At 45.3% G+C, this 21,146-nt stretch overlaps 1 protein-coding gene across 3 annotated transcripts in view; it reads left to right on the top strand.

The window, feature by feature from the left end:
* CAVIN1 (caveolae associated protein 1) overlaps positions 1 to 20,851 on the top strand; it is a 43,478-nt gene extending 22,627 nt beyond the window's left edge. For all 3 annotated transcript variants that reach the window (XM_053260557.1, XM_053260558.1, XM_053260559.1), the window contains one exon: positions 18,436 to 20,851. In XM_053260557.1, the coding sequence (XP_053116532.1) occupies positions 18,436 to 19,125 (690 nt within the window). In that variant the 3' untranslated portion in view covers positions 19,126 to 20,851. The remainder of the gene's footprint in view (positions 1 to 18,435) is intronic.
* Positions 20,852 to 21,146: the final 295 nt, after the last annotated feature.

Raw genomic sequence — 21,146 nt, 5'->3', positions numbered from 1 at the left:
GTAAATTTCTTTCTAATTCTTTCTCCTCCCAACAGAACCCTCTGTCTGTGCTACCCCCACCCCCGCAGATGAGACAGATGGTATTTTCAAACAAGTGGGGAAAGGCCTGCCAGGCTGCAAACCAGAGACCCTAGTTTCACCTGTGATGCTTCCACTGTGGCAAGAGAGACTTATTTATTTATTTATTTATTTACTTTGCATTTATATACCACTTTTCAGACAAACCTCCCAAAGCGGTTTACAAAAAACTTGACAAATTAATGTTTCTATATAAACCGCTGTGGAAACTTCTGTTGAAAAGTGGTATATAAATAGTAGTAGTAAGCTGCCACTCCTGTTCCTTCCTCCCCATTCCTTCCAGGGTCCCACCTTAAATGAAAGTCCTGCTGGCTTCAGCAGATGCTGGGAGGAGGATATGCAACAGAACAGGCAGGAGGCATAGTGTAACTTCTCCTGTTGCATCAGTAGTGGTAGAAAGTAAGTTTTCCAGGTTGCTTGGAAGTTGGCAATCTCCTAGGTGAGAAGTTGAGGCCAAGTTTATACAAGTGAGATTACAGCAGAGGAAAGGATTGATACTTCCACTCAGCCAGTCCCAGAAGATCTTTCTCTCCTTTATAGCTGTATCAAACCAGCGTGGTGTAGTGGTTAGAGTGCTGGACTAGGACCAGGGAGACCCGAGTTCAAATCCCCATTCAGCCATGAAACTAGCTGGGTGACTCTGGGCCAGTCACTTCTCTCTCAGCCTAACCTAATTCACAGGGTTGTTGTGAAAGAGAAACTCAAGTATGTAGTACACCACTCTGGGCTCCTTGGAGGGAGAGCGGGATATAAATGTAAAAATAAATAAATAGTCCTTCCCAATTCAGCCATCCCAAGTCCTTGGGAAGGACTCGGTGTCTGGGTAAAACAAACCACTCAATAACACCTGTCTGACTGTGTAAACAAGAAATAATAATATTCAAATGGTAGCAAGATTAAAACTGTTGGGGGGGAATCAGGGGCCTCTAAAATTTCAGAGTGTATTTTTGAGGGGACTGTGGTGTCCTGAATATGAAATAATAAAGTGCATTTGATAGCTTTTGAATTTAGAAAGAAAAGTTCAATGGCATTCTTTTTAAGAGCAACTCAGCCCCACAAAAGAAATACGTCATGCTTTAATGAAAGACACCTTTGGAAAGTAGGCATGTGTGTGGCTTTGGAGGCTATTCTCCCCCAACACCCGCAGAAATCTTATCGCTCTCTTAAAAAAAAAACCAACATTATTGAAAATAACATGTATGCGTAGCATGAAGGTGCATTCATCATCATCATCATCAATTCTTGGGGTTTAGATTGTAGAGTGAGGCTTTGTGAAGCCCAAAAGACTTCATTAGGGATGAGAACTAAGAAATCAACCAAAGGCTAAGTACACATAACTGAACTGAACACTGATGCTTCTCTCTGTTGCCAGCTCCTGTGTTGATTTTTAGATGTCAAGGAGCTAATTTTTTTGTTACTACGTAAATGCAACAACAATTAACTAATTAATAAGCTTAGAAATGACCTTGTATGGTTTGCTTTGTGCAGCTCCTGAGCTTTGTGCTGGAGAATTCCATGGTTTATTTTGCTCCTTTGTCTTTGCTGCACAGAAGATGCTTCCATTAGCTACTGTAAAGGAAAAGGGCAACTCTGTTCTAAAACTAGCCAGAATATAATTTGAAAGGCTAACTTCAAAATAGGCCCACCTTGTCGGCAAGTAGCAGCTCTTGGAAGGCCTTGAGCTCTCTCAGCCTTTAATTGAACACCTAGATTTATTAAGTTTAGGTGTGGGCTGGTGAAATGTTTTCATTCTCAGTTATTAGCAGTTTTGTAACAAGGGCATGTAGAAATTCAACAAACATGGATTTCCCCCTCATGGAGGTCTAGTGACAGGGAAAATATGGTCCTGTTGAACATCTACCTGCCATGTAGCTGTTAAAGACACAGAGCTGGAGGAGTGAAAAGCTAACAACTCTGGTGGACAGGCAAACCACAAATTCCACTTGGTGGGGGCGGGGAGCAACTTTATTTAGTCCTTAGCTGTTTCTGGGCAGATCGCCTTGGTAAGTGTCAGCCTTTCATAGCCTACGACTGCATTTGTTATAAGAAATGTATTTATCATCTGCCTCATCCCAGATGTGTACCTCCTCAAGTCTGGAATTCTGGTCATCAGACTACACCCACATTCTTGCAGAGAGAGGAATGCAGATTTAAAATGCTACTGTTGAACCTAAAATCTTCTTTATTTTCTTGACTGGGCACAGAAGGATCCCTCCTGGCCCATTTATTTCAGATTCCTGCCTTATTAATCTCTCACTCCTCCATTCCACACCTGGAGGACAAGGGAAAGAAATTAGGATAGAGACAGTGTGTCTGAAAAGTCTTAATCAAGCTTTCAGTTTGGAGAGAGGATTGGTCAATCAGGGACATGCTTGGATCTCAGGCAATCAATTTTTTGCACAAGTATTGAGCAGATGTGATTTATTTCCCACTTGTCATCCCTCCGGGATGTACTTCTGTCTGGGGGATACTACATTTTTCTAGCGTTGAACATACAATGTTTTATACCTGGGGAAATGAGCTTTCCATATGGAGTATGCATTTGAAGTGATACACCATTCTTCCCTGCACTCTCCAGATAACACATCTGTTTCCATTGCAGTATGGAATGTGGTTGTGCAAGTGTCACAGACACCTATTAGATATTTCCTGTGACAACAAGCAATGCTATCCCCCCTTCCACTGCCCTGGGACATTTTAATTTATTTTTAATTTAACTAACTAAAGATGCAATCCTATGCTCGCTAATTTAGGAGTAAGTGCCACTGGACACAGGATGACTTACTTCTACATACGGACAGAATACGGCTGCCGGGCTGCAGTCCTGTGCATGCTTATTTGGGCATAACCCCACTGAACTCAATAAAACATGTTTTTGAGTAAAGATGCATAGGATTGGGCTGCACACATAAAATACAAAGCATGCTTATTGGGAAGTAAAAACCAGACTAGAAGTTATACAGCAGGTAACTGTAATAATTTCCTGACTTAAGGTGGGGGAGGGGGAGTTATGGGAGGCTGCAAAGCTGATTGGAGGATCATTGAGTGCAGGGAAGCATGTAACACTTTTCACTTGACCTGTTTTTCCATCAAAACCACCCCCCTCCAAGCTACTTGTCCACCCATAAAGGAAAACATAAAGGCACCTGTATCTTTTCTCCTGCAGTAAGAAAAGCAACTGGGGGTGGGGTGATTTTGAGCAAAGAGATAATGGTATGGAAAGGAGTTGTACACTCCCCTAAACACACTTTCTCCAATCAAATATTCAGCCTTTGGTGCTAATTTTCCTTTCTTAAAAAATGGATCTGGTTGCACATATCTACTGTGTCATGTCTCCTTGACCAAAAGACCCATTGAACTCAGTGAGGGTACTTAAGAAATCATGTTTGGGATTGGGCTACATAGCTTTCATCAGTTAAACTAGCAGGGTCTATTTATTTAGACCACGAGAGCCAGCGTGGTGTAGTGGTTAGAGTGCTGGACTAGGGCCGGGGAGACCCGAGTTCAAATCCCCATTCAGCCCTGAAACTAGCTGGGTGACTCTGGGCCAGTCACTTCTCTCTCAGCCTAACCTACTTCACAGGGTTGTTGTGAAAAAGAAACTCAAGTATGTAGTACACCGCTCTGGGCTCCTTGGAGGAAGATAGGGATATAAATGTAAAAATAATAATAATAATAATAATAATTAATTTAGCAAGGCCAAGAGAAAAGGGTACATTGATTTACATGTTTAGGCTATTTTGCTTCTAGTATTCTAGTGAAAAAGGGACCAAAGAAAGAAATTGTTAACGGTAGACTTTCCTTCCAACAGTGGCCGGTTGCTTTTGTTCAGTATCCCCCAAAATGCACTCACATTCTAGTTTGGATAAGATGTGTATTTAATTCAGTTCAATCAATTAAAAGGCAAATGATAAAGAACAATATTGCAGTTGGCTGACAGACCTATTTTTCTGTACTTTAAAGGTTGGGGAGGGTCCAATGGTCAGTGAAAGCGGACATGCTCTGCCTGTAGGTGGTCCCAGATGCAATCCCTGGCACATCCTAGTAGGGCTGGGAATAGAATAGACCTCTAACTGCCATCTTGGGGAGCCAGTGTCAACAATACTGACCTATATGAACCACTGGTCTGACTGAGTGTAAGGCAGCTTTCATATGTTCATATGCTGAGCAATCTAGCACAGGAGAACTCATATAGCATTTTTTAAAATAGTGGTGAACACTAGCAAGGAGACCCCTTTGCCAAAGGTATGCCCTTCCTTTCATTGTCCACCCAGCATTTAGAAGTGGGCTTGTTTGTTTTTTCAAGCTGTGCACTACCCCTCTCCAGTGCACATTTACTCAATACTTGGGGGGTTTTTTAAGTGGGCAAATGGATTGATTAATTATATTTTTGCACCATCCCCAGACTTCCATCTCTGGGTGGTTTACAGCAACATAAAACAAATTAAAGCACATTAAAACAATTTAAAACCACAAGTCTAGTTAAAAAGCTTGGGTGAATAAATGTGTCTTTAGAGACTTTTCTAAAGTTGTCAGAGATGGGGAGACTCTTATTTCAGCAGGGAGACTATCCCAGCAGATGAACCTCTCTGAATGATCTCCATGGGCGATGGGGCTCATGACGAAGAAGACAGGCCTAAGCTGTTTAGGACTTTATAGGTTATAACCAGCACCTTGTATTTTGCCCAGAAACCTGTTGGGGGCCAGCGTAACCAGCATCTTTATGAGTTTTATAGTTATAGTTATTTATATAGTCTATTCAAGATCAACCTGGCTGTCACATTGTGTACCAACGGCAGTTTCTGGACTACATACAAGGCAGCCCCACATAGAGCACACTGCAGTGGTCAAGTCTGGAGGTTACCAGAATATGTACCGCTGTTCTTGGGTTGTTCATCTCAAGAAATGGATGCCGCTGGCATATCAGCCAAAGCTGATAGAAAGCATTTCTGACCACTGCCTCAACCTGAGACACCAGGGAGAAGGGTCCAGAAGCACCCCCAGACTGCATACCTGTTCCTTCTGGGAAAGTGTGACCCCATCTAGAACCGGCAGATCAAAATTGTCTCTTGAGTTCCAACCCCTCACAATAAGTACCTCCGTCTTACCTGGATTCATTCTTAGTTTGTTATCCCTCATCCACTCATTGCTATAAATAGCAATATAACTACACCCCCACCCCTGTTGCAAGCAAAATTATCCTTCCAAACCATTACAAGTGCATTGAATACAATACTGTTTTTGAATGAGAATTTGTGAGACCATCACACAAAGGGTGGATAGATAAAATATTAAAAGGGCGTGACAGGGTATTCCTCAGTTGTTGTTCAGGCTTATGCTTGCAACTGAAACGAGAGATGTGCATACCAGTAAATTAAACACTCCCCCCCCCTCTCTCTCACACACACACACACACACACACACAGACACAGAAAGAGTTCAGGTCATCTATCTCCTTTTCTTTGTAATATTTAAGAGCAAACAAATGTTTGTGTGTGTATCAATTCATTTGTTGCCTTACTACTGTGCACAAGAAAAAGTGCTGCAGGGAGTTTATGTAGGGGAGAATTGCCTTAGTGATAGCACTAGTTGTTGTGCTGTTGAGTCCCGTTGCCCTCTCCCGCCCAGTATGAAATGATGCCTTTCAGCATCTCCCTATATCGCTGCTGCCTGATTTAGGAGTTTCCCATAGTCTGGGTGACATACCAGCGGGGATTCGAACCAGCACCCTCTTCCTCCCTAGGCAAGTTACTTTTCCACTGCACCATTAGGTGGCTGATAGCACTAGAGCTCCTGCTAATTGGCAGAATAATTATGTCGCTGACTTCCCTTTCCAGTTTGCCGATCTGCTGGGGGTTTTCTCCCATAGAGCGTGACCTAGGAAGGAATATACACATTTGGGCAGATCAAATGGAGGCACTTCCAGGGCAGTCTAAAAATGTGATCTCTCTTTTTGCATGAAGCTGCCTTATACCAAGTCAGACCATTGATCCATTTAGCTCAATACTGTCTACACTGACTGGCAGCAGCTTTCCAGGATTCCATACAGTCTTTCTCAGCCCTCCCTGAAGATGCCAGGGATTGAACCTGGAACCTTCTGCACACAGAGCATGCCACAGCCAGTTGGGGCACACATTCAGTGGTTGCCTGCATAAGCCTTGATGTATTCGGAGCTTAAAATATGGCCTCTCCCTTTCTCCTGCAGCCTGGAATGGGCTGACAGCTCTGTTGTTTTTGCCTCTCATGCCGCCCGGCAGTTCCCCTGTGCTCCTGCCACCCCCCACCCATGTCGGTTTCATAACAGCAGCAGGCCCCACCAGGCTGGGAACATCACTTGTCTTTGTGTCTTGTTGGCCGTTTATATATCAAGGGGGAGTGTTTATATGTGTTGTAGCAACCAGGCAGTTTGAGTGTGCCCATAAAGACCTCTGGATCAGTGACTCACTGCTCAGGAACGTGGACTTGGATAGGGAGAGTATGGAAGCGGGAGAGAAGCAGGAAGGAAAGCAGTCCTGTGGAGCTGGCAGGGGGGTGGGCAGCATATACAAACCCCTCTGCTTTGTCTCTCACAGCTCCCATAAAAGCGTAGCCAGCCTCCTTGAGACCTGCAGATCAAGGGCTTAGAGCGCATACAAGCCAGTCACTTCTCTTTTCTCTGCGAGTGTGAAAGAAAAGTGGCAGAGGGAGGGATATTCCTAATCTAAGGTTGTGCCTGTAACAACTCTCCCTTTGGGTTCGGTGTGGTTTTCAAGATCCAGTTTGCTCTTCCTTGTCCTCATGCATTCCAGTGTGACACACACACACACCCCATGCATTTGGAGTCTACTCACACAAACAGCAGTGGAGGAATGACTTGTGGGTTAGCATCCTAGCCCCGTGGTGTTCAAACTGCATTCCAAGAGCCCTGGGGTTCCTTGGAAGTTTATCAAGGATTCCTTGAGGAGAAGATCCACAATGGCAGGAGTGTTGCCGCTCTCAACCACAAAGAGCAAGATTCTACTTCTGTTGTGTGCTTTCTCAGGCAGGCAAAGAGGTGGATGTGGACAAATATACTACTTTAAAAATCAAAAGCAAGCAAGGCAGAGCTGAAACCTAGTGAAGTAACTTGGCTGCCAGCAGCCCAAATGAAGAGCACAGTCAAACCCCCAAAGATTTAGTTTTTACTGCTGTGGTATGCTTTCCTGGGCATGCAAAAATGCAAATGTGCACAAATACTCCTAAAACTTTACATTTAAAAAATATATATACAAGCAAGTGTGGAATAGAAACCCAGCAAAGTAACATCTTCCACCTACCCAAGGTTTGACTGTGAAGCACAGTCAAAAACCCCTGACAGGCACCCCAAGAAAATGACCCAGAGATGTTGCAGCTAAACAAAGATAGCTCAGCAACTGGAATGTGTTTGCCAGCTTGTACAAACATGCATTCGCTCAAATACTCTCTCTCTGTCTCTCTCTCTCTCTCTCTCTCTCTCTGGAGTAAGACAAGGCATATGTGGTAGGGAGGAATCTGGAGGTGAAGCAACCCCCAATCCATCCCACAAAAAGCACCCACCCAACCAGAGACATTATGGCTGCTGGGGCTTCAGGCAAATAAGGGCATATACACTACAGATAAGTGGATATATGGCATAAAGTATGTTTTTTTAATGGAGCGGAGGGGAGTGAGCCTAAGGGGAAACACCAGCAGGCTAGCTAGTGACCAGAAGTGGACTGGGTGCCGCAGGAAAGAGGACTGCAGAGGTGTGGCCAGGTGCAGAATGGAGGGGGGGTGCTGGCAACCCCCAGGCAGGTAGCCACACCTCCTCCTCCTGCTTGATGTCCACACAGCTGTTGCTCCTAACTCCTGCCCCTACCCCACCCCCACCGCCATTTTCAGGACCAAACGTCAGCGGGGGGCGGGGGGGGGAGCCCGGAAGGACCATTTGCCATCTGAACACCCTGCAACAGTCACCATAATGAAGCAGCTACAAATTGCCATCTGGAAAGCTGCTATGAGGGCTTGAAACTTGCTGCTCTTGGAAACAACAACACTGCATCACCGCCTTCTGCTACATGGCAGACGATGTTCCATGCTTTGCGGCATGGCAGCGCTTGTGCAGATCCCCCAAACTTTCTGATGATCTTGTTTTGCACAAGCAGAGAGAGCAGGCCACCCAGTCTGTGTCTGTGTCAAGGCGGGACCTACGTGCCACAGCGGGGAGATTGTGGAACTCTCCCCTGCTTGCACAAATGTCACGAAGCCAAGAAAGGGTTGATAAGGATCAGAGTTGTCTGGATATGGCTGGCTTCCAGGTGTAGCTATGCCATGGGCGGCGGCGGGTGGGGGGGGAGGCATAGCTTTTGTTTGAGCCTCATTGTGTGGCTTCCCAGGGAAGGAAGCAATTCCTGATGTTGCTAGTCCAGTGGTGGCTGGAGTCTCTGGGAAATGAGGAATTGCCCTGGCAGGTGGTGTTGTGGAGAAAATGATATCCTTGTGCCTTGAGAGGGGTGGGGGATATCCTGATTCCAAACAACCACCCTTTCCCTCCAGAGGCCACTTGGAAAGTTTGTCCCAAATCTGCAGAGTTTATTTCTAAAGCAGATGTTGGCTTTATATACCCAGTAAGTCTCTGGAAACAAGCACAGCAGGCAGCTTGTGAGTAAACAGCAGGGATGGTGGATTTAGGAAAGCAGCCTCCACTCTCGTTGATTGCAGAATGGCTTCTCTCAGCCCCAGAAAACAAGAATCCAAGGGACAAAATCCTCTAAATAAATTAATATTTAGATCTCCTGTTACTTTGGAGGGAGTTGAAATATTTCTTTTAAAACTGGACCAGGGGTATTGCCCCATTTGTCTGGCAAATGCCTGTCTCTTCCAAAGATGGAAACAGATTAAAATAGTAATGGCGGGTTGATAATCTGAAGAGGATGGTATCAAAACAGTTTTCATCAGACACACAGAGTGACCTGGGCAGTGCAGTCTATAATAAGAACAATAAGGATTTTCTGTTTTCCTAACTCTAAAGCATTTCAGATAGAGAACTGGGATACTTTTGAAAGCCCCTTTTGCATCCCCCCATGTTTGTAATTTGAATGCAAAGCTGACATTGGCTAGATTGCACATCCAAGTTTTTGTTTTTTGTTTTTAAACCTATTGGAAATAAAGTTGTGAAATCATCACAGAAATGGTAAAGATAGACCTGGTAAAGAGGGTGTTCCTCAGCTGTGGGGCAAGCTCGTTTTTGTGTGGATGTTGGCAAGACCCAGGCAGAAGTTGAAAAAGAGTTGTTTTTAAATTAGATGTGCAGAAAGTGGCATGTGCAGATCCGAACATGGTATAAACAAATATGGGATGTGCTCATTATGATGGAATTTCCTTTCAGCTTAAGGACATGGCAAATCCATGCTATAAAGATTTATTTATAACAAATGTCATTTCACAGCACAGTTAAAGTGGTGACATTTGGGGGGGAAACATAAATATATAGAAGCATTCGACAAAGTATATTGTAAATTATTTCAGTCTACCCCCCTTCCCAAAGACATGAGTTTGTGTAATATATATTACTAAGGTTCTTGCTGGTCCTCTAAAATGCTTTAGAGGAGTCAAAAATGGTAACAGTTTTTTCATTAATACATTTTTAATAATCTGCATTTCCCTCTTAAGCCAAATGAAAATCTGTCCAAAATCAGCACATCCCGTATTTATACCATTTTCTGATCTGCACAGGGCACGTCTTGTACATCTCTTTTTAAAAAATGACTCTCCTTCAGCTTCTATCTGGTGTTGCCCTCAATCACACATGCACTCAAAGATCACCAAGGAGGCCCAGGTGGATGTTTAGTGTGTGAACACACTTTGCATTGTACACCAGCTCAGAGAACTGAGCTGAAAAGCAGTTTCCTAGCCCCTCGTGGTGGCAGAGCAGCAGGACTGCAGTGTCAGAACCAACTGCACATCATGTCTGAAGTCTCATTAGCCCTGAAAGTCTTGATTTTTCCTTAAGAAATAGAAGGTGGGTCCCAGGGTGGGTGGGGCACAGACTGGAGCCATGACACTGGGCCGGATGCTTTAACCGTACTCCCTGCCACAGTCCCAGTCTGCAGGGACTCCCAATCCAGCTGCTGTCTACTAGGAAGAAACTCAGCCTATCCGAGCTAATGACTCTTTAAAGGCCATGTGTCGTTTAGCCCTCAGAGGCAGCCACCCCGCACCACAAATAGGCTCCCTTCTTTGTCAGTAGCCCCCAGAGTGCAGGGGAGACAGAGAAAGGGACCCTGGTGGTCCAAGCTGTTGGTGAGACGCTCCGAGCCTGGGACTGCTGCGGAGAGGGGAGAAAAATACAGACACGAAATGATTGGAAAGGAAATTGTCCATGGGGCTGTGCCCTTTCTATGCAGTAAGGAGAGACAGTGTGGTATAGTGGTTGGCATGGCAGACTAGGACTGGAGAGACCCAGGTCCAAATCCCTACCTCGCCAGGGGACCTTGGGCTAGCCCTCATCTCTCAGCATAACTCCTCGGAGTGTCATATTAGGAATGGGGAGACTTGGGTTCCAATCCCTACTGAGTCATGAAGCACATTGGGAGGCCTTGGGCCAGTCACTCTGCCTCAGCCTAACCTACCTCACAGGGTTATTGTGTGAACAAAAGAGGGATATCTGATGTACACAGCCCTGAGCTCTTTGGAGGAAGAGTGGGATAAGGATTCAAATAATATATAAATGCAGCCCTGAGCTCCTGGTGCAAGGTAAGAATGAAATAAATTATCTAATACTTCTTATGACTGTATGCCACCTCTCTGCACATATACACCCCAGATAGCTCACACATCAACTGAAACATAATATAAAAACAAAATCACAAACATACAAAATGGAACAGCAGAGTTACAATAAAGCCATTCCAGAGGCTCCTCCCTCACTGATGACTTGAGGACAAAGGCCTTGTGAAACAATCAAATTTTTGCAAGACAGCTAAGGGCCAAAAGGAGTGGAGCTAAGCAGGCCTTGTAAAGAAGGGAGTTTCAGGACCTAGGTGCCACAACCGAGAAGGCCCTGTTCACATGCACATCAGCCAGAACAGGGCCAATGTATATGCCAAGAAATGCTGCAGTCTGTACTTTGCAACTGATATAAATTGTTACAAGATGAGAGTTATAAAGGCTGTCCGGACATCTCTTTGTCAGGTAAATTACTGCCAGGGAGATCTCTCTAGATAATTCTGAATGGAAAAACCATGAGAACAGGTAAGGTTATGAGACTATTCACACTACTGGGCAGTGGGGAAGACTGGGTCCAATTCACCTTCCCCCCCAGACGCACAATCCTGGCGGCTGGGTTAAAAGCGTGCTCGCGCCTTTGACCTCAGCTTGCTGGACTAAGGAATGAGGTTCGGCTGGGCGAGAGCACTGGGATCTGCACGAGCAGCCTAAGCCAGGCTGGGCTGCCCTAGCCTGGGTTAGGCTGCTTGTGAGAACAGCCTTAATATATCCTACCCCATCTGATTAGTGGGGCTGGTTTGTGAGTGAAGAGAAACCAAAGCACCTTTTTGGGATTCAAAGACTCTCTCAGGCCATTCTAAAGGCCTCCGAACGCGGCCATTCTAAAGGCCTCTCTCAGGCCATTCTAAAGGCCTCTCTCAGGCCATTTTCTCAGGCCATTCTAAAGGCCTCTCAAACGCGGCGTTGGCTTGAAATTTGAAGCCAGTGGGGGTGCCTTTTTAAGGGCAGGGGAGGGTGCACTTACCCCTCCTGCCACTCTCCCACCACTTTCCCCCTGCCGGCGCTCCATTTTTTGCAAAGTCCATGGGGCGATAGCATACCTCCCTACCGCCCCCTCCCCCGTTCTTGGCCGGAAGTACTGGGCGCGTGGGCGCCCATCGTGGGCGCGCACGCGACAGGCACATGTATGCCCAGTACTTTCAGCCAAGAACAGGGGAGGGGGTGGTAGGGAGGTACTCTGCCGCCCCATGGACTTAGCAAAAAAAAGAGTGCCGGCGGGGGAAAAGCAACGGGAGGGGTAAGTGCACCTTCCCCCGCCCTGTGGCTTCGAACTGCACCTCTGCAGTTCCGTGCACAACCCTATTGCCTCCATCTGATGCTCAACTTGGTGGCTGTGTTCTGTACTCACCCAAGACTCAATGCTGCATGTACAAGGAGCATAGCATAGTCTTTATTTCAGTCTTTGACCAGCATAACGGCAAAATAGACAAAAACGGTTGTACAAGGAGCGATTATGGAATACCTCTAGCCGCATGCCAAGGAGAAGCTATATGGCAACTGGCCAGGGTTGTGGGCTGTAACTAGCAGAAGAGGGCCAAACTGCACATGACACTAAATGGTTCACTAGCCTTGATGGATTTATAGTCGTCAATAGCAGCTGCAGTGGAGTCAATCCAGATTAGACCCTTTGTGGTGAGGGAGGAGGGGATTTGAACTCTTTGGCCCCTTCCACAGCTTCTATTTGTCCTGGGATGAATATGGAGATGAAACGCTGTGTGGGAGAATTTCTCTGCAGTAAGGTTTCTTCTGCAGTAAGTGATTCCAGAATTATTATTATTAATTGTTATTGTTGTTAACATTTATATCTTGTTCTTCCTCCAAGGAGTTTACGGCGGTGTACATGGAGTGGTGGTGGAGAGGGAAGGGTTGCAAAAAGGCTAGGAAAAGGAGCTTGTGATGGCATGTGTGAGCTGTTAGATGTCTTCAGTGGGTAGCATCTTTCTGTAAGCTACATGGCTGTCAAAACAGAGTTGTGCTACTGATAGATTTGTGGAAGAGTTGTGCTACTAAGGTGGAGCTGGACAGTACAGCTTCTAATGCTATTGTGGGGTGGATGGGCATTTCCAAAGGAGAACTGATGGGTGAGAGGGAGTGCTTAATACTTCCAAATCTCCCCAGCAACTCCTCTCCCCCTTTCCATTGTTCCCCCCCCCCCCGCCAACTCTGAGACTGGAAATAAGCCTGGCTGGCGGAAGAAAGGTCTGGGGGAGAGCTTGTGTGAGAAATCAGCAGGCACAGGAAGGATTCAGCACCTCACCTCCCTTAGGGTTGCCAGCCCTCCAGGACTAGCCTGGAGTCTCCAGGAAAAGGAATCTGCATCCATTTCCAGGTGACTCTTGAAAGCAATCCTGATTGATTTTAATGGCTTGATACAATGTTGTAGTAAATATTGGGAGAGGGGGGAAATGGGGTGGAATCTCCAGTGTTTATTCTTCCATCAGAAATGGCACCCCAGAAATCGCACCTCTCCCCAGCCTCCACAATATTGTTAACCAATAAGCATGTGTTTGGGAAGCACCAATTGGCCAGCATAAAACAAAGCTGTGCCTTGAGGAAGTATCCACACCTAGTATAAAATCCAATTGGATACAGAGGACTTTGGGATAATCTGTTGTGCTTCCACATTTCCCACTTGACACACTTGACTTGTGACCATTCACACCCTCCATTGCATGGATGAGGGTGCCAAGCAAGACTGTAATTCACCATTTTTAATCTGTGAAGTCCACATTCATTATGTTGGCATTTCAGTCATCACATCGTGTGAATTCCTAATGGCTTAAAGAATGAAATGACAAATTACCAGTACCCAACTGGGAATTCATGATGTAGCAGCCTGATGCATATGGGATCAATTGAAAGACTTGGGAGAGCCATTTGGAGCTGGGGGTAGGGGGAGTAGCTAAGGGATACAGAAGGAGGAGCCAGAGTAAGGGATAGATACAGGATATCTCAGCAGAACAGTACAGACAGAAAAGGAGCAGTAATCAGACCTGGTTAATCAAAAGCCTTTATTAAGTCTTACTGTACTGCTGCCTGGCTCTTCATTGGATGCAACCACCCCTTGAAACACATGACAGGAGAGAACTAGCTTCATTCAGAAGCTTCCATTGGAAAACTGAGAAGCAGCAGAGTTGAGGAAGAAGGACTTTTGATGGACAGATTGAAGGTGATTAAAACCATTCAAGTTTCCAAAATTGTAAGCTTCTTCATAGGGCAGAGAAATTTCGGTGTGTGGAGCTGGATCTTCTTACTCTGTTGTAATAGCCCTCTTCCTGGACCTCGTTCCAGCTCCCCTCTGTCCCTGCATGTGACTTTCCCCAGTAATTCCATGCCTCCCTCTGTCCTCTCCTTTCAAGTTGTACAACTCCAAGTCATAAATCTGTCCAGCTTTCAGCCTCAATTGCTACACTCTGTACGGCGGTGGCTATTTCCAGCCTGTCCCAAGAATGCCAAGCAGAGATGCACGCTATGTGCTGCTTGGGTGAAAACCAATCTTGGATCAAATTTGCCCCTCCTCACCCACATGCCAGCCTGCAGGCCTCCCACTGCACGCACTTGTACTGCTGGGTCTCTGTGGACAGGGGAGTAAGGGCCTGAATACCAGCAGAAGATGTAGGCTTAGCTCAGATTTGAGACGAACTGTGCCTGGGCTGGGCCATTTCAACCTGTAGGTGGGAATTCACATGCCTGAATTCCATACAAAATGATAAACATACAAAATAATACAAATTAAAATCCCTGCACATAGAAAACTGGCATGTCGTGGAGAAGGCCAGGCTAGAACCATTTCCCCTGATACGTTAGTTTTCTAAATGGTGGGTGTTTTGTTTTGTTTTTTAAATTAATGTTAGAATATTCAATTATGGGACTTTACCTGCAGTGGTAAAGTCTCGACATTAGATTTTCTACCTCAGTGAGAGGTAAGCTCTAATGATTGTCAGGTGTCTCTCATGTTAACAGGATTGTTGCTTGTTCTAGCCTTTCAGAATCTCAAGATTTAGGAATTTCTGACCTGGCAAGGTGGAGAGTGCCATGTCAGCATTCTCTGTCTGTACAGGCCTTGGGCAAGTCACTTAACTCTTGTTTCCAAAGATCTGCCTTTTCTGAATGGCTGCTATGCTGATGATCAGAATAGCTGTTTCAAGATTCAGCATTCATTGTTCTATCAGAGGTAGCCAAAATCTCTGAATGAGCCAGAGATTAATTCACAGGAATCCTGATAGGAATCCTGATACCCAACCCTGCTGCAGCTTGCCAGACCAAGAGTAACTAACATAACAATTGAATGCAGTCCACTTTTAAATTCATACTTCCTTAGTGTAATTATTACGGCTGTCACCCAGTTTACAAAATCTTGGTTGATTCATGAAATTTAATCAACTAATTAATTATATCTACATATATTTGCATGTGACTAAAATAATAGTGTTGAAGCAAAAGCATGCTTTCTGTTTTAGATAGTGTATTTATTATTATTGGGCGTAGATTATTTTTTAGATATTCTACATCGATTGGAAATGACATAGGTCCTGCCCACGGGCTTGCAATAATAGACACAATACTAAAGGAAAAATTGAAAGGGAGAGAAGAAGAAAATGTGTCACAGTAGATGCTAACTTAGAAGAGTTATTCTTTACTGTGTGAATGAAAAGCGGAAATGCCTCATCTAAGATAGAGTCTGCCATCTGCAGTTCTTACAAGTACTTAGGATAAAATCATAATGTTGCCTGATTAATCAAGGATGTCTTTTTTTGTTCATAAAAATATCTTCAATTGCTCTCATTGATTAAAATTTGCAGCCCGCATTTCCTGCTCTTAGTAGAGGATTAGACTAGAAGACTTCCAAAGTCCCTTCAGTCTCTAAGATTCGATGGATGACATGATAAGGAAAATTATTCAGAGTAGTACCACTGAAATTAAAAGGACAAGTTAGGCATTAATTATTCTCAGACTGTGGTCTGCAAATCATTGCCGGTCAAGCAGACTACATGAAAGCATACTGTAGACCATGACATAAATTGTTAAAGAAATATTGAAGATCTTTTCTTAATAAACTGTTAAATTCAATTCTTTCTGCACTCGGGAACAGTTATACTGAGCTGGCATAGCAAAGGGCAGTGGGAAGCATAGCTATGAAACAGGTGGATGTTTATAGATTTCAACATGCTTTGTATCACTGAAAAGTTTGTCAGGTCAAGATATTAATGCACAGGGCCTATTGAATCAGTTCCTAATATAGTGATAACCCCACATTCCTTTGGGTTGCTGTGGGTGGATGCCATATCTAGCTGTAGGCACTAGGAGGCCCCCTTTGACATTCAGTATTGCCACAAATGCATTTTAGCCATTGCATGAAAGCCCAGCAAATGAGTTTTCCGTTGCAGTAGCCTTGTTCACATGTGAAGGGAGGGGGAGATAACCTTGGTAGAGGTGGCAGGGAGTAAGGAGGAAGCACAGATGAACCACCCCAGGGACATCTTTCCTCCGCCCCTTGCCTTGTTTAGATTGTGAACCTTTTGGGGACAGGGAGCCATTTTATTTATATCTATGTAAACCACTTTGGGAACTTTAGTTGAGAAACGGTATATAAATATTCGTTGTCTTCATATTCATATTCATTATTGCAGTTGTAAGTGGAAATAATCCCCTTGCACTAAAGTGGGATTTACAGGTGAAACTCAGAAAATTAGAATATCGTGCAAAAGTCCATTAATTTCAGTAATGCAAATTAAAAGGTGAAACTGATATATGAGACAAACACATTACATGCAAAGCGAGATAAGTCAAGCCTTAATTTGTTATAATTGTGATGATCATGGCGTACAGCTCATGAGAACCCCAAATCCACAATCTCAGAAAATTAGAATATTACATGGAACCAAGAAGACAAGGATTGAAGAATAGAACAATATCGGACCTCTGAAAATTATAAGCATGCATATGTATTCAGTACTTGGTTTGGGCCCCTTTTGCAGCAATTACTGCCTCAATGTGGCATGGCATGGATGTTATCAGCCTGTGGCACTGATGAGGTATTATGGAAGACCAGGATGCTTCATTAGCGGCCTGCAGCAATTCTGCATTGTTTGGTCTCATGTCTCTCATCCTTCTCTTGGCAATGCCCCCTAGATTCTCTATGGGGTCAGGTCAGGCAAGTTTGCTGGCCAATCAAGCACAGTACACTGTATACTTTTCAGAGGTCCGATATTGTTCTATTCTTCAATCCTTGTCTTCTTGGTTCCATGTAATATTCTAATTTTCTGAGATTGTGGATTTGGGGTTTTCATGAGCTGTACGCCATGATCATCACAATTATAACAAATTAAGGCTTGACTTATCTCGCTTTGCATGTAATGCGTCTGTCTCATATATCAGTTTCACCTTTTAATTTGCATTACTGAAATTAATGGACTTTTGCACGATATTCTAATTTTCTGAGTTTCACCTGTATTACACTTACAACTTGCACTAAAGTGAGGATCTCCATTATACTGGAGAGCTATCATGTTTGTTCTGCTTAAGGACAATACACTGTAAGGCAGGAAGTCTCCAGTCTAGGAAAAAAGAAGCCCCTCTCTCAGTCCATCTTAGTATGAGATCTACATTCCGAGGAACTGGATTGTTGTTGTTTCCAGGGGTGTAGGAATGTTGGTGGTGGCCCCTCACCCCCACTGCCAACAAGTTCTTGGCAGACAAGATATAAAGTAACATATCTTGTATTTTGAAATTTTTTTAAAAACAAGTTAATTAGAATTATTTTTTTTTAAGAAATCCCTTCTTTGGGGATTACTTTGTTCTCAAGCTCAACATGCAGCATGGAGTGTTTGTTTAAGAATGTATACCCTGCCTTCTTTCCAAGGAACTCCAGGTGATTTACAAAGATTAAAGTAGTACAAAAATACAATGTCACTAAAAATAGCATTCCCATAATCTGTCTAAAAGCAGCAAAAACAAACAGCTAGCAGGCCCCACATGTATAAAATCTCTGAGAAGGCCTGCCAGAAAAGAAATGTACCTGTAGGCAGATGAGGAAGGGAGAGTCCAAATTTAGGGGGAAGAGAATTCCAGAGGTCAGGGGCCACCACGAAGAAGGCCAAACCTCAGGTGGTAACCAAAAGGATGCACAGGAGAGCTCCTTTAGAAGATCTTACAGGCCAGGTAGATCCTGGGCATAGGTTGTCCTTTGGGTATCTAGGTCCTAATCCATTTAGGGCTTTAAACCCCTGCTAACTTTGCAAAGAGGCTCCTTTTAACTTGGTGGTTCTCTTTATTTAGCTGGGGAAGAATAACTGGCCCTATCCACCCCCAGCACAGTACCTCCAGTGACTGTTGCTGGTGTCTATCTTGTGTTTCTTTTTAGAATGTGAGCCCTTTGGGGACAGGGATCCATCTTATTTATTTGTTATTTCTCTGTGTAAACTGCCCTGAGCCATTTTTGGAAGGGTGGTATAGAAATCAAATGAATGAATGAATGAATGAAATAACCAGCACCATAAATCATTCCTTAACAGTTGGATGTTAGTCTTTGAAGCCTGAGGGAATGGTGTTATCACCTTTAGGAATCTCACTATTCACTCTTGTGTCTTGCAGGATGAGGTTAAGCTACCAACCAAGCTGAGCATCAGTAAGTCCTTGAAAGAGACAGAGAAAGAAGGGGAAGAGGAAGAAGTCCCAGCAGGTGAGGAGCACCCCGATGAGGAGCATATCCAGTTCTCCTCAGATGAAGAGGTAGAGGTAGAGGAGATTATTGAAGAGTCACGGGCAGAACGCATCAAGAGGAGTGGCATGAGGAAGGTGGATGACTTCAAGAAGGCCTTCTCCAAGGAGAAGATGGAGAAGACCAAGCTGAAGACCAAAGAGAACCTGGAGAAGACCAAGCTGAAGACCAAGGAAAACCTGGAGAAAACAAAGCAGAATCTGGAGAAGACCCGGCACAACCTAGAGAAGAGGATGAACAAGCTGGGTACCAAAATTGTAACTAATGAACGCAGAGAGAAAATGAAGACTTCCCGGGATAAGCTGAAGAAGTCCTTCACTCCTGACCACACAGTGTACGCACGCTCCAAGACCGCCGTCTACAAAGTGCCTCCCTTCACCTTCCACGTCAAGAAGATCCGAGAAGGGCAGGTGGAAGTGAAGGCCACTGAGATGGTGGAGGTTGGAGGGGATGAGACAGAGAATGCAGATCTGCTGAGGGGTGAAAGCCCTGAGATGAGCACGCTCCTGCAGATCACAGAAGAGGCAGACACAGTGCTGGCGGACAAGAGCGACAGTGAGTAAGGCACAGGCAGCAGCAGCATAAAAACATCAAGAGTTGAACATGTCACCTTTCACGTTTCCTCTTTTCAGCCCATGTGGGCGTACACACACACACAGTATATATACATCCTACAGCCCCGCTTTCCCCCAAAATGTAGCACCAAGGTGCATTTTTTTATATTTCTGTTTTCAGCATTGAACACGGGACTTCATTGCAACCCCTCAAACACCATTCCTTCTACTGAGAGCTTGCTTTGCCAGCCTGCTGTGGCAATCCACCTATCCTGCCCTCTCCTCAAAGGTGCTAAAGTAACTCATTGTATGCCTGAGATGCATGCTGCCTCATAGCTGTTCTCCTTGGTGTCAAGAGTGCTTCCTGGGGACCAGAAAGCAGATTGGACAGACAGAAGGGAGAGCAGAGAGCAGAATCAAGGAGTGGCTGATTGACTAAGTATGTAACTGAACTGGGAGAAAAAATTGCTGAAGAGAAATTGGGTAATTGTTGGGTAGGAAGAGCACGTCATGGTACAAGAGTGAGTCTGTGCATCCCCAAAATACCTTTCTAAGGGATTATCTAGTTGTTATACTCATGAAGGACCAGCAACACTGGTGGAAAGCAGAGGAGACCTCAAAGCCCTTTGTGCTCTGAGCTGCATCTGCCCATGAGCCATCTTGCAACATGGCTGTTGTGGCTCTAGGAGGCAGTACTGTGCTCATTTTCTGGTTGAGGAGATGGAGGGGTGGGGCAGGTTACGCCGAGAGCGAGTGAACGATGGCATAGAGTCCGAGGACAGACTAATTGTGCAAACAATCAGCAGTCTTGACACTCTCCCTGGACTGGTCCTGAGCACTGCATGTGGTTTTCTGCAGCACCTAGCTTCCCAGTCAACCTCTGTTTTTCCCTGCTATGCTGGTTTCCAGTGCCCCATTTTTCAACTAGGGTCCTGCTCTTTGGGTACTCCCTGGTGGGGTTGCTGTAGCTGTTTTGTTGAACCTTTCAGTTGGGAAGGGAGCAGGTAGCTAAGGGCCTATGGGGTGGGGACAGCTGTGTTGCAGGTTTCTCAGAAACATCCCCAACACACTTCCTTACCACTGCCTCTTTGCCATTGGTGAGTGAGCCTGAATCCTTGTTTGTCCCAAGCGCAACAAAGATATTCCCTCCCTCGTGTTTGGTGCATGCAGCTGCCCTCCCTGCATTTCCCCCACCTCCTGCTAGGATTCTTCCAGGCTCCTCTCTGGGGTCAAGAGGGGAAGGTCTGCCACAAGCTCTGGCCCAGCATTAAATCTTGCCATGTTGCCTCAGCCATTCCGTACCCTGCACCCCTTACCACTACCTGTGCCAAAGCTGACTGCTCTAGCAACTTGGCGAATGGCTTGGCTAAACTACCCACAACACCAGCAGGGAGAGAGAGGTGTGTATGTGTGTGTGTAGTGGTCGGGGTGTGTGTGCTCTTACTTGACCATAGAGTATGCAAGTAAGTGTGTGTGGCGGTGGGGTGCCCTCTGCAACACTCTGCTTTCCTGTCAGCCTTTCTGTTCTCTTTTATGTTGCTGTGGATCTTGCATCCAAGCGAAGAAGACCGAGCCAGATGTGCCTAGCCTTCCAGGCCACCACACATGGGGCAGAGATCATGCCACACTCCAGGGACAACGAGGGGTGGGGTAGTGCCAAGCAGCTGCTTTGTTCCTTTTCTAAGACTGCATCCTGGTGAGCAGCGTAACTAATAAACTTTCTTTTCTAAAAGAACAGGTGTGGTGTGTTTTGGTGGGGGAACAGTGCTGTGCAGGACCCTTTGCCAGTTTGCTCAGCTACACCCTCAGCACGTCAAGCCAAGAGAAGCTATCTATATATTTAATTCTCCTGGATGAGCCTTGGAATGTGCGTCCCGGCGCCCAGCTGATTGGCTGGGTGGTGGAGGTGCCTGATTGGCTGAGGCGCACCCAGGAGGATTGGTTGCCGCCGCGGCGGCCAAGCCACTGAGGCCAGAGGCAGCAGCGGGCCCGGCATGGCTGCTGAGGCCAGAGGCGGTGGCGGGCCCGGC

This window comes from Hemicordylus capensis, chromosome 6 (genome assembly GCF_027244095.1).
Source record: "Hemicordylus capensis ecotype Gifberg chromosome 6, rHemCap1.1.pri, whole genome shotgun sequence".
Lineage (NCBI taxonomy): Eukaryota > Metazoa > Chordata > Lepidosauria > Squamata > Cordylidae > Hemicordylus > Hemicordylus capensis.
The sequence above is the reverse complement of the archived record's forward strand: the minus strand, read 5'-3'. Positions and strand labels throughout refer to the sequence as shown.